At 42.8% G+C, this 12,493-nt stretch overlaps 1 protein-coding gene across 1 annotated transcript in view; it reads left to right on the plus strand.

The window, feature by feature from the left end:
- ggt1a (gamma-glutamyltransferase 1a) overlaps window positions 1–12,493 on the plus strand; it is a 180,891-nt gene that overhangs the window by 91,708 nt on the left and 76,690 nt on the right. The window contains exon 8 of the mRNA XM_034169695.1: window positions 9,474–9,661. Coding sequence (XP_034025586.1) covers window positions 9,474–9,661 — 188 coding nt within the window. The remainder of the gene's footprint in view (window positions 1–9,473; window positions 9,662–12,493) is intronic.

Genomic DNA, 12,493 nt, shown 5'->3' on the forward strand with positions numbered 1-12,493 from the left:
AAAGCCACACAATAATTACAGAAAAACCCCAGCAGTCAAAATGACCCCCTGTGAGCAAGCACTTGGCGACAGTGGGAAGGAAAAACTCCCTTTTAACAGGAAGAAACCTCCAGCAGAACCAGGCTCAGGGAGGGGCAGTCTTCTGCTGGGACTGGTTGGAGCTGAGGGGAGAAAATCAAGAAAAAGACATGCTGTGGAAGGGAGCAGAGATCAATCACCAATGATTAAATGCAGAGTGGTGCATACAGAGCAAAAAGAGAAAGAAACACTCAGTGCATCATGGGAACCCCCCAGCAGTCTAGGTCTATAGCAGCATAACTAAGGGATGGTTCAGGGTCACCTGATCCAGCCCTAACTATAAGCTTTAGCAAAAAGGAAAGTTTTAAGCCTAATCTTAAAAGTAGAGAGGGTGTCTGTCTCCCTGATCCGAATTGGGAGCTGGTTCCACAGGAGAGGAGCCTGAAAGCTGAAGGCTCTGCCTCCTATTCTACTCTTAAAAACCCTAGGAACTACAAGTAAGCCTGCAGTCTGAGAGCGAAGCGCTCTATTGGAGTGATATGGTACTATGAGGTCCCTAAGATAAGATGGGACCTGATTATTCAAAACCTTATAAGTAAGAAGAATAATTTTAAATTCTATTCTAGAATTAACAGAAAGCCAATGAAGAGAGGCCAATATGGGTGAAATATGCTCTCTCCTTCTAGTCCCCGTCAGTACTCTAGCTGCAGCATTTTGAATTAACTGAAGGCTTTTCAGGGAACTTTTAGGACAACCTGATAATAATGAATTACAATAGTCCAGCCTAGAGGAAATAAATGCATGAATTAGTTTTTCAGCATCACTCTGAGACAAGACCTTTCTAATTTTAGAGATATTGCGCAAATGCAAAAAAGCAGTCCTACATATTTGCTTAATATGCGCATTGAAGGACATATCCTGATCAAAAATGACTCCAAGATTTCTCACAGTATTACTAGAGGTCAGGGTAATGCCATCCAGAGTAAGGATCTGGTTAGACACCATGTTTCTAATATTTGTGGGGCCAAGTACAATAACTTCAGTTTTATCTGAATTTAAAAGCAGGAAATTAGAGGTCATCCATGTCTTTATGTCTGTAAGACATTCCTGCAGTTTAACTAATTGGTGTGTGTCCTCTGGCTTCATGGATAGATAAAGCTGGATAACGTCCTGTATAAGTAGTTCATATTATTATTATTAATAATAATTAGAACAAAAGTGTGAGTTTTTTTTATATAAATGTACAACATTTATATGTGCAACATAACATTTATATGCACAAAAAGTCACAGGATCCCCCCAAACCAGGAGAAAAAACAAAACAAACCTGGGATTTATACTCTGGAAAACACAATAGTTATTATTGTTATGTGCTGCAATTTAATCACTTTGGTTTGTGGGGTGCTGGAAGACATATGCATTCAAATTACTTATCAATTTTTCAGAATATTATTTTAGACAGTTGTGAACCACGTCCACCTGGCTGCAGTTTGTCAATGTAATGTCTCGCGTAAGGACAGTGCTGATGCTGTGTAGTCACTGAGGAGGGACAGTTACGGCGCATCCAGAAAGTATTCACAGCACTTCACTTTATCCACATTTTTTATATTACAGCCTTAATAAGCCTGTTGACCCTGACTGGGGATGATGTCGGGCGGTGGAAGGAGTACTTTGAGGATCTCCTCAATCCCATCGTCACGTCTTCCGAAGAGGAAGCAGAAACTGGGGACTTGGAGGCGGACTCATCCATTATCCAGGCCGAAGTCACCGAGGTGGTTAGAAAGCTTCTCGGTGGCAAGGCTCCTGGGGTGGATGAAATCCGTCCTGAGTACCTTAAGTCTCTGGATGTTGTGGGGCTGTCTTGGCTGACACGCCTCTGCAACATCGCGTGGCGATCGGGGACAGTGCCTCTGGATTGGCAGACCGGGGTGGTGGTCCCTCTGTTTAAGAAGGGGGACCGGAGGGTGTGTTCCAACTATAGGGGGATCACACTCCTCAGCCTCCCCAGTAAGGTCTATTCCAGAGTACTGGAAAGGAGAATTCGACCGATGGTCGAACCTCGGATTCAGGAGGAGCAGTGTGGTTTTTGTCCTTGTCGCGGCACACTGGACCAGCTCTACACTCTCCATCGGGTGCTCGAGGGTTCATGGGAGTTTGCCCAACCAGTCCACATGTGTTTTGTGGATCTGGAGAAGGCATTCGACCGTGTCCCTCGGCGCACCCTGTGGGGAGTGCTCTGGGAGTACGGGGTCCGGGGTCCTTTGCTAAGGGCTATCCGGTCCCTGTACGACCACAGCAGCAGCTTGGTTCGCATTGCCGGTAGTAAGTCAAACCTGTTTCCAGTGCACGTTGGCCTCCGCCAGGGCTGCCCTTTGTCACCGGTTCTGTTCATTATTTTTATGGACAGAATTTCTAGGTGCAGCCAGGGTGTAGAGGGGGTCTGGTTTGGGAACCACAGAATCTCGTCTCTGCTGTTTGCGGACGATGTGGTTCTGTTGGCTTCATCAAATCAGGACCTTCAGCGTGCACTGGGGCGGTTTGCAGCCGAGTGTGAAGCGTCCGGGATGAAAATCAGCACCTCCAAATCCGAGGCCATGGTTCTCGACCAGAAAAAGGTGCTTTGCCCTTTTCAGGTCGGTGGAGTGTCCTTGCCTCAAGTGGAGGAGTTTAAGTATCTCGGGGTCTTGTTCACGAGTAAGGGATGGATGGAGCGTGAGCTCAATAGACGGATCGGTGCAGCATCTGCAGTGATGCGGTCGCTGTATGGGACCGTCGTGGTGAAGAGAGAGCTGAGTAGGGGGGCAAAGCTCTCGATTTACCGATCGATCTACGTTCCGATCCTCACCTATGGTCATGAGATTTGGCTCATGACCGAAAGAACGAGATCGCGAGTACAAGCGGCCGAGATGAGTTTCCTCCACAGGGTGGTTGGGTGCTCCCTTAGAGATAGGGTGAGGAGCTCGGTCACTCGGGAGGAGCTCGGAGTCGAGCTGCTGCTCCTCCACGTCGAAAGGAGTCAGTTGAGGTGGCTCAGGCATCTTTTCCGGATGCCCCCTGGACACCTCGCTGGAGAGGTGTTCTGGGCACGTCCCACTGGGAGGAGGCCCCGGGGAAGACCCAGGACACGCTGGAGGGACTACATCTCTCGGCTGGCTTGGGAATGCTTGGGGTTCCCCTGGAGGAGCTGGAGGAGGTGTGTGTGGATCGGGAGGTCTGGGTGGCTTTGCTTGAGCTGCTGCCCCCGCGACCCGACTCCGGATAAAGCGGAAGAAAATGGATGGATGGATGGATGGATACAGCCTTATTCCAAAAGGTACTGAATTCTTTTTCCCCTCAAAATTCTACTCACAACACTCCATAATAACATGAAAAAAGTTTTTTTATTATTATTATTTGCAAATTTATTAGAAATAAAGAAAAACAGATATTACAGGTTGCAGAAAAAGAATGAATGAATGAATGGCAGTGTACATAATTTAAGACTTCATATTGCATTTTATACCTACAGCAGTGTTCACAATAATAGTAGTGTTATGTGACTAAAAAGATTAATCCAGGTTTTGAGTATATTTCTTATTGCTACATCGGAAACAAGGTACCAGTAGATTCAGTAGATTCTCACAAATCCAACAAGACCAAGCATTCATGATATGCACACTCTTAAGGCTATGAAATTGGGCTATTAGTAAAAAAAAAAAAAAAAAGTAGAAAAGGGGGTGTTCACAATAATAGCGGCATCTGCTGTTGATGCTACAAACTCAAAACTAATATGTTCAAACTGCTTTTTTAGCAATCCTGTGAATCACTAAACTAGTATTTAGTTGTATAACCACAGTTTTTCATGATTTCTTCACATCTGTGAGGCATCAATTTTGTTGGTTTGGAACCAAGATTTTGCTCATTTACTAGTGTGCTTGGGGTCATTGTCTTGTTGAAACACCCATTTCAAGGACATGTCCTCTTCAGCATAAGGCAACATGACCTCTTCAAGTATTTTGACATATCCAAACTGATCCATGATACCTGGTATGCGATATATAGGCCCAACACCATAGTAGGAGAAACATGCCCATATCATGATGCTTGCACCACCATGCTTCACTGTCTTCGCTGTGAACTGTGGCTTGAATTTAGAGTTTGGGGGTCGGCTCACAAACTGTCTGCGGCCCTTGGACCGAAAAATAACAATTTTACTCACATCGGTCCACAAAATATTCCTCCATTTCTCTTTAGGCCAGTTGATGTGTTCTTTGGCAAATTGTAACCTCTTCTGCACATGTCCTTTATTTAACAGAGGGCCTTTGCGGGGGATTCTTGCAAATAAATTAGCTTCACACAGGTGTCTTCTAACTGTCACAGCACTTACAGGTAACTCCAGACTGTCTTGGATCATCCTGGAGCTGATCAGTGGGTGAGCCTTTGCCATTCTAGTTCTTCTTCTATCCATTTTGATGGTTGTTTTCCATTTTCTTCCATGCGTCTCTGTTTTTTTTTTGTCCATTTTAAAGCATTGGAGATCATTGTAGATGAACAGCCTATACGTTTTCCCCTCTCCAATCAACTTTTTAATCAAACTACGCTGTTCTTCTGAACAATGTCTTGAACGTTCCATTTTCCTCAGGCTTTCAAAGAGAAAAGCATGTTCAACAGGTGCTGGCTTCATCCTTAAATAGGGGACACCTGATTCACACCTGTTTGTTCCACAAAACTGATGAACTCACTGACTGAATGCCACACTACTATTATTGTGAACACCCCCTTTTCTACTTTTTTACTAATAGCCCAATTTCATAGCCTTAACAGTGTGCATATCATGAATGCTTGGTCTTGTTGGATTTGTGAGAATCTACTGAATCTACTGGTACCTTGTTTCCCATGTAACAATAAGAAATATACTCAAAACCTGGATTAATCTTTTTAGTCACATAGCACTACTATTATTCTGAACACTACTGTATTTCAGCATAGCATGGCCCCTGTTTGTTGTAGGTGTGTCAGTCCACTGTCCTTGAGGTTTTCTTTCCTTTTTTTTTATCAGGGTTGTATCTTATATCCTGTGTTTGTTTCGAGCGAGACAAAGGAACATGCCTATCTCGGCTTTCAATGCTTACCAGCCCAGTGAGTTTTAAGAGAAATTGTGGAGAGCTGGGCATGTCCCAACTTGTCCCCTGGCACTCCGAAATGGAGGTGTTCCTTTGTCTTGCTCGATCAGCGAATCGGTCCTGACGCGTGAAGCCTCCGTGCGGCTTTCCATGACAAAATCTCTTGTTAAAAGTGAAATCTGCCGGAAAATGGCTGATGTCCAGCTCTTGTGATAACCAGAGAAATTGCTCACGATGGTTCCAGCTCCACACAGCCATCCGTTTAGAAATGATGTGGTGTTTTCTGCCTCTCGATGGCTGCTCGGAGCGCGGCACGCCATTCGCCATTGTGGGCCGTCCTTAAAGCTGTAGTAACAGTCCTTATTCTCTGTGAAGCCCGTAAAATTTTCACCAAAAGCCAGATAAATTTTTCGAATGGTTTCCAGCTGCTTGTCTCTAACAGTTTTTGAAAAAATTCTGATGGAAAAAAAGCCCAAATCATTCCACCATTTCCTGACAATGAAAATCCGACGAGGGGGCTGGACCACTCCTCCCACAAGGCGTGCCCACAGGCGAATGACGCAACCGACAGGTGTGGAAAAACTCATGCATGCGCACGAAGGTTCAAGCTTGGCTGACGTAAAAACATATGAATCAAATCCATATGGTTTTTGAAAAAAATAATAAGGTCTGATACTTTTCTAATAGACCTCGTATACTTGCATTGCTGAATTTTATTCATCCCACTGGACTCTTTTTGCTGCTGAACTTTATTGGCAGTGGGTCAAGCTTCTCCATGCGTGCAACATTTGTCAGATGCAGCCATTCCAGTGAACTTATTTTTTGGGGGGGCCATTCCAGCATAAACGTATGTTAGAATGGTCCCTGACATACAGAGCATAACTCTGTATGCCACAGTGTCTGGTTGGATTATTGGTGCACAGCATGTCACATGGGATTTATTTATGCTGTAGTTGATTCCAGCACACGTACAGCACACCTGGGTGAGAGGGTTAACACCACAGGCTGTGGTCCCTGGCTCCTGTCTGCCTTGCGCTGTGAAACGCTCCTGGGGCCGTGCCGGAAGTGGGATTCATGTTTAATAATGTTGTAATGTGCTGGCAAAACAGTTCCACGTCACACCTCCTACAGAGTTAGATGGTGATAAAGTAATAATATGTATATTACAGTGGTAAGATCTGTTCAGGTGCGAGCCTCTGATATTATATGATGCGCCTGCCTGTGGTGTCACAGATATGATGGGCACAATATTTCACATTATTTATGTTTCCCATGACAAGGAATGGAAATGTATCTGTACTGTAAGGTCTATTATGGATATAACAGCCTGTTCAGATCTGCGCGCAGTGTGTGCTGTGCAATACACTGACCTACAGTGGCACACGGTTTGATTGTGCACTGTTCACATGCACTGCACATAATGAATGTGTGCTACATACATAATATTACATATCAACATTTCCTTTGCCCTCCCTTTGTCCAGTGGAGGTGGACATACATGGCAGAAGCAGGGCATGCTGGCAGGCTTTGCCATGATCGATCCATCTCAAAGTTCAATCAACTGCAATTAGATTGTTTCAAATGCTGTTATGATGCTATCGGAATATGTAGATTGTGATCAGATGGCGTACAAACTGCACATAGAGCGCCGTTAGATCGGCATCCCATCTCAACGGCGCCAAGAGTGTTTTGAACACAGCCAAGCGAATGGGACCAACTATGTAGACTGCTCTGAGACTGCTGTACATCCGTCTACAGACTGCACCTCAACACTTCCTGACTGTGGGTGGGTGTGTCATTCTGATGCCATTTGGCCTCAATCAGTCTATGTGTGACGGGGGATTATTAACTGAGCGCGAGGTCTGTAATTGAAAATATCACACCGAGGTGTTGGCAGTATAGACCGAACAACCGAGGTTAATAATTTGTTTATTATGTGGCTGATTTTGTCGGTGTATGGAAGTTTTGCATGTCTTCCATCTTGTTTGCTGTTAATTCCTCCAGTTCAAACCTGTCAGTGTAATAAAATTTGCTCGGAGAATGTTCCTCTTTGTCACTCTAACTTCTTTGTTAATAATTTCCTTTCTTTTTTTGTGCACTTTTTGTTTTATTTTGCTTTTAAATTTCTTGTTTAACGAGGTAAATGTTGTGTGTCACCTTGGTTCCTGCTGGGTCCTGCCTCTTTTTCTGTTTTCGACTACGGAGCTGATCATCACAGCTGTCACTCATCATCACCTACATTATATCAACCCTGGTTCTACACTTCCACATTCGCGAGAAACTCATTCCTCACTTCCAGCGATCCCACACCTCGTGAGCTCTGGGGGCTGCCACCTGGCTTCAGACTTCATCCTCACCATCTCCACTCCGCCTGGATCATCTTAAACATAGTTGCAAATGTGATATGTGTTCCGGACCGATTGTCATAGTAACGGGTCTGATATGGGAAAATATCACACTGGAAATCAGCCAATCAGAGCGCGTGTAGCATCGCAGCCATACAATATTATGGCAGATGTAATCCAAAAGTTCACTTGCTCTATTAAGTTGAAGCATAAACAAACTCTGCCATGGATAAATAATGACATTCATCAGCTGATGAAGAAGCAGAATCATGCATTAAAAACTCACTGTCCACAAAATTACATAGAGATACCTTCATCTACAAGAGCTTACGAAAGCGAACTAAGAAAGGCAAAGACAAATTATATCATGCAATAAATGATTCAGGTGGGAATAGTTCATATCTTTGGAAAGCACCAAGAGAAATAAAGGAACTTACTAACATCAAGGAAATGGCTAATGAATTGAATGCATACTTCATACAATCTGTAGATGAATTTGCATCAAACTTCCAAATAACTCTCAACACAGATGAACTTAATTTAGATTCTCAACAATTACAAAACTTTAACAATATACAGTAACTAATGGTCAGGATTCCTACTTTAACATCGAACAAACTGACCACATCAAAATTCAAAAAATCATAATGCAATTACAAACTAGAAGCACTCAGAGAGTGCAAACCTCCGCCAAGGCCATGGGGTCACTGACACCATAACATCTACACGCCGTGGAATCATTTAACCTAAAAAAGTCTAACAATGATGTTTGCTCAGTAGTAAAAAAAAGTTTCATCTGCTGTGACTGGATAGCATGTATCCTTAGCGCTTGGCATCACAGTTTATTGCAACTTGCACCTTTCCCAGAAGCTACTGTCATCTGAGCACTGATATTGATATTGCATGTGCTTATAGACAAAAACAAATAAGAGACAAAATTCAATTTATTATTCTACTAAACTGCAAATATATTAATTTTTTAACATTTATGAATCACTTCTCTAAACAAGGCCATAGGGTCACTGACCCTAAAGAGATTCCCTCCTTGGCACAGTGATCTATTTCTTTTTGTCTCCTTCTCTAAAATTGTATATAATAATCATTAGATTATTAATATATAAACAAAAATAAATTTAAGAAATATTACAATTTGAAAACAAATGCACCCGAACGTGATGACAGCTGCAACTGCTTAATGCTAACTTTTAACATTGAAAATGCCATAGACATGCTAACACGTTAGCATCGTGATCCGGATCCGGATCACCACAAAAATTTAATCACTTGTTCCTCTTGTCATTTCCAACCACTCCACAAGATTTCATCAAAATCCGTTCAAAACTTTTTGAGTTATCCTGCTGACAGACAGACAAACAAACGCGACCGAAAACATAACCTCCTTGGCGGAGGTAATAAAAGGTAAAACATAAATTTGGAATCAATACTTTATTTTTTAAAGAAACAGTGCCATGGGCTCATTACTTCATTCTATTAATTTGTCTATTAAAGAAGGGAAACTTCCACAAAGTTTTAAAATGGCCATTATCACCCCAATTTATAAATTTGGTGCATTAACTGATGCCAGTAATTATAGGCCGATATCAGTTCTCCCAGCAATGCCAAAAGTACTTGAACAGGTTACTGCTAATCAATTTATGATCTATCTTGAAAATAATCAGTTTTACCATTCCAAGAAATTTGGATTTTATCAAAAAAATGTTCAACTGAGATGGCATTGTGGGTAAAAGCGAGTGCAGTGATCCTGTCGTTCCACTCGCTTCGTTAACCTGTTAAAAGGATGTAGGTCATAGACTGAAGTGTAAAACCCTCTCTTTGTCTTTGTCATTTAGTGCATTACAGGCAGTTCAAGTGTGGTGAGACCTGAACAGTTTTGCAGAATGCACCAAAGTGTTTTTAGATTTGTTTATTCAACACAAAGCAATTTATTTGTTTTTCACTGCTCATGATTTGATAAGAGAAACTGATGATCTGGTTTTCTTCTCGGCAGCTCATCCAAAACATGACCTCAGACTACTTCGCTGACGGCATAAGAAGTAAAATTACAGATGACACCACCCATCCTGACAGCTACTATGAGCCAGACTACTTTATCCCAGACAACCACGGAACAGCTCACCTCTCCGTCATCGCTGAGGATGGAAGCGCTGTGGCTGCCACCAGCACCATTAATTTCTAGTAAGAGTCCTGCTTCAACAACCTGGACTAAGGTTTTAGAAACAAACAGAAGAAGAATCCTGCACAGCCACATGAAACTCCTGCACATTTGTGGATAGTTAAAGTACAAAAAACAACATAACATGTATCACAAAAGCAACAACTTGGCTCTCTGCTCCGCAAAAATCCATATATGAGGTCTGTTAGAAAAGTATCAGACCTTTTTTATTTTTTTCAAAAACCATATGGATTTGAATCACGTGTGATTGCATCAGCCAAGCTTGAACCTTCGTGCGCATGCGTGAGTTTTTTCACGCCTGTCGGTTGCGTCATTCACCTGTGAGCAGGCTTTGTGTGAGCAGTGGTCCACCCCTCTCATCAGATTTTTATTGCGAATAAATGTCTGAACGATTTGGAGCTTTGCTGCATCAATTTTTTCCAGAAACTGTGAGAGACCTCCAGGTGGACACCATTCAGAAAATTCTGTTGGCTTTCGGGGACGATTTTATGGGGATTTCACAGATTAAGGAGTGCTCCGGTTTAAAGACCGCCCACAGCTGCTGAGAGCGCGCCACGCTCGAGCGCCGATCGACAAGCTGAATCAACCAGATCATTTCCAACGTGAAGGCTTTGTTGATCCAGGACGTCGTCTGACTTACACAAAAATGGCAGGAGATGTGGACATCAGTACTTTTTCGGCACATTCCACTGTTACAGGAGTTTTTTTCATGGAAAGAAAAGCGGACGGATGCACCACCGTGCCGCTCATGGCGCAGCACAAAACCACCTCCATGTTGGTCTCACAGGACGGCTTTCAGATGGCTTTCAGACGGCTGTCGGTGGGTTTTCAGTCGTGTGACTAACCAAGAAATTGTGGATGAGCCTGGACATGCCAGAACATGTCCTGTGAGGCTTCATCATAGATAGATAGATAGATAGATAGATAGATAGATAGATAGATAGATAGATAGATAGATAGATAGATAGATAGATAGATAGATAGATAGATAGATAGATAGATAGATAGATAGATAGATAGATAGATAGATAGATATTCCATAGAAATACAAATACAATATTGTATTTGTATCTCTAAAGTAAGTCCCTTCGGCTGCTCCCTTGTTTGCACTTGGGGGTCGCCACAGCAAATCCAAGGTGGATCTGCATTGAATTGTCTGAATTGGCACAGGTTTTACGCCGGATGCCCTTCCTGACGCAACTCCACATTACATGGAGAAATGTGGCAGGGGTGGGATTTGAACCCGGAACCTTCTGAACTGAAACCAAGCGCATTAACCACTTGGCCACCACCCCCCATATTTTGTATTTGTATCTCTATGGGATGTGTATTTATTATGTAGTCTATGGGAACCAGTAAATTATCTAATGATTGTAACATCATCTAAAATCATCATTTATCATTAAAATGATTGGAATTAATGATCACAGGCGTTCAAATAATGGCAGTGGGTCTAGTTGAATATGACAACATTGTGTAGTGGTGACAACTATTTTTTTCCGTTTGAGGTGACTACTGACTGAGATAAGGGATGACATTGTTGGCCCCCAAAACGTGAATCAGCTGTAAATTGTGAATTATCAGCAAACCGTCAATGGTTTTGCTTCAAACCATGAATAAAATATACCACAAAACGGTGTCATGAGAATGGCCACATCGCAAGTCCTACCTGCTCTATTTATAAGGGTATGTGAAAGCTGATACCACCAGTGGCTGTATTATGGTTGGGCAGCCTCAATCCTTTGTCTTACCTGCTGGGGTCTTTGTGGAGTGCTGCCTCCTCAACATGCCCAGACACCATCCTCACAAATTACCTGTGTAGGTGAGGAATGAGAATGACCATTATGTCATTGCTGAACTTGACACTCCCAAAGAGATTTATGACAACCTACCTGATTCAGACAAACTTGCTGACATTATGAGATGGTGTTCTGGCATTTCTAAACCAGCCAAGGAACCAGACCAGTCAGACTTTACCATTGACATTGGTGACTCACCCTTTCAAAAGAGTGGAAGGACAAAGTAACGCTCAGTTTGCATGAGTATCATGATGTTTTTGCCTGTAATGAGAATGATTTTGGGCATGCAACTAGAGTGAAGCATCATAATGGAACTAATGAAGGGAAGAATCCTGCAGGTGTAGAAACTGTAAGGGTTCTTCAAGATGCTGAGCCAAACCTCACTCAAGCACTTGAGACATCTGATAAAAGAGCTGGAAGTGAAACTGTAACAGACGGAAGAACTATTGACCCCACCAGGAGGTCAGAAAGATCATGACAACCCCCTGACCGGTTTCAATACGTTCAGTTGGGGAAGCCTTTAATGTCTTGCACACAGAGTATTTTACAGAGCATTAACCAAGCACTAAATACTATTACCAACTATGATAGTCCCCATGGGGTCCAGAGGCTAGCTCATGAAGGGACTCATGCTGATTTAAGAGGGGAGAGTGTAACCCACATGGTTACGAAACCCATTCATGTCATTTAGTTGTATTATCATGAACCGCCACAAGGTGGTGAATCAGCTCTGACTCATTGTCATCACGGCACTCTGACCTGAGATTCTGACCATAGAACCCCCATTATAAAACAATCTGATGATCAGTGGTAAGAAAAACAATGCAAAAATCAGACATTTGTGATTTATTACCTCATAGCACTGTCTAATAAGTCTTCTGCTTGTTAGGAGTGAGTCTTTTGTATAGTTGCACTAGATGAGAGGAGTCATTTCACCGTGTGAATGCTTTTTCATTGACTAAATTAGGGATCCATCTCTCCGAACCTAGACAGAATGTAGAGGTCCATAGTGTGTCACTTCCAGGCAGACGAGGC

This window comes from Thalassophryne amazonica, chromosome 5 (genome assembly GCF_902500255.1).
Source record: "Thalassophryne amazonica chromosome 5, fThaAma1.1, whole genome shotgun sequence".
Taxonomy (NCBI): domain Eukaryota; kingdom Metazoa; phylum Chordata; class Actinopteri; order Batrachoidiformes; family Batrachoididae; genus Thalassophryne; species Thalassophryne amazonica.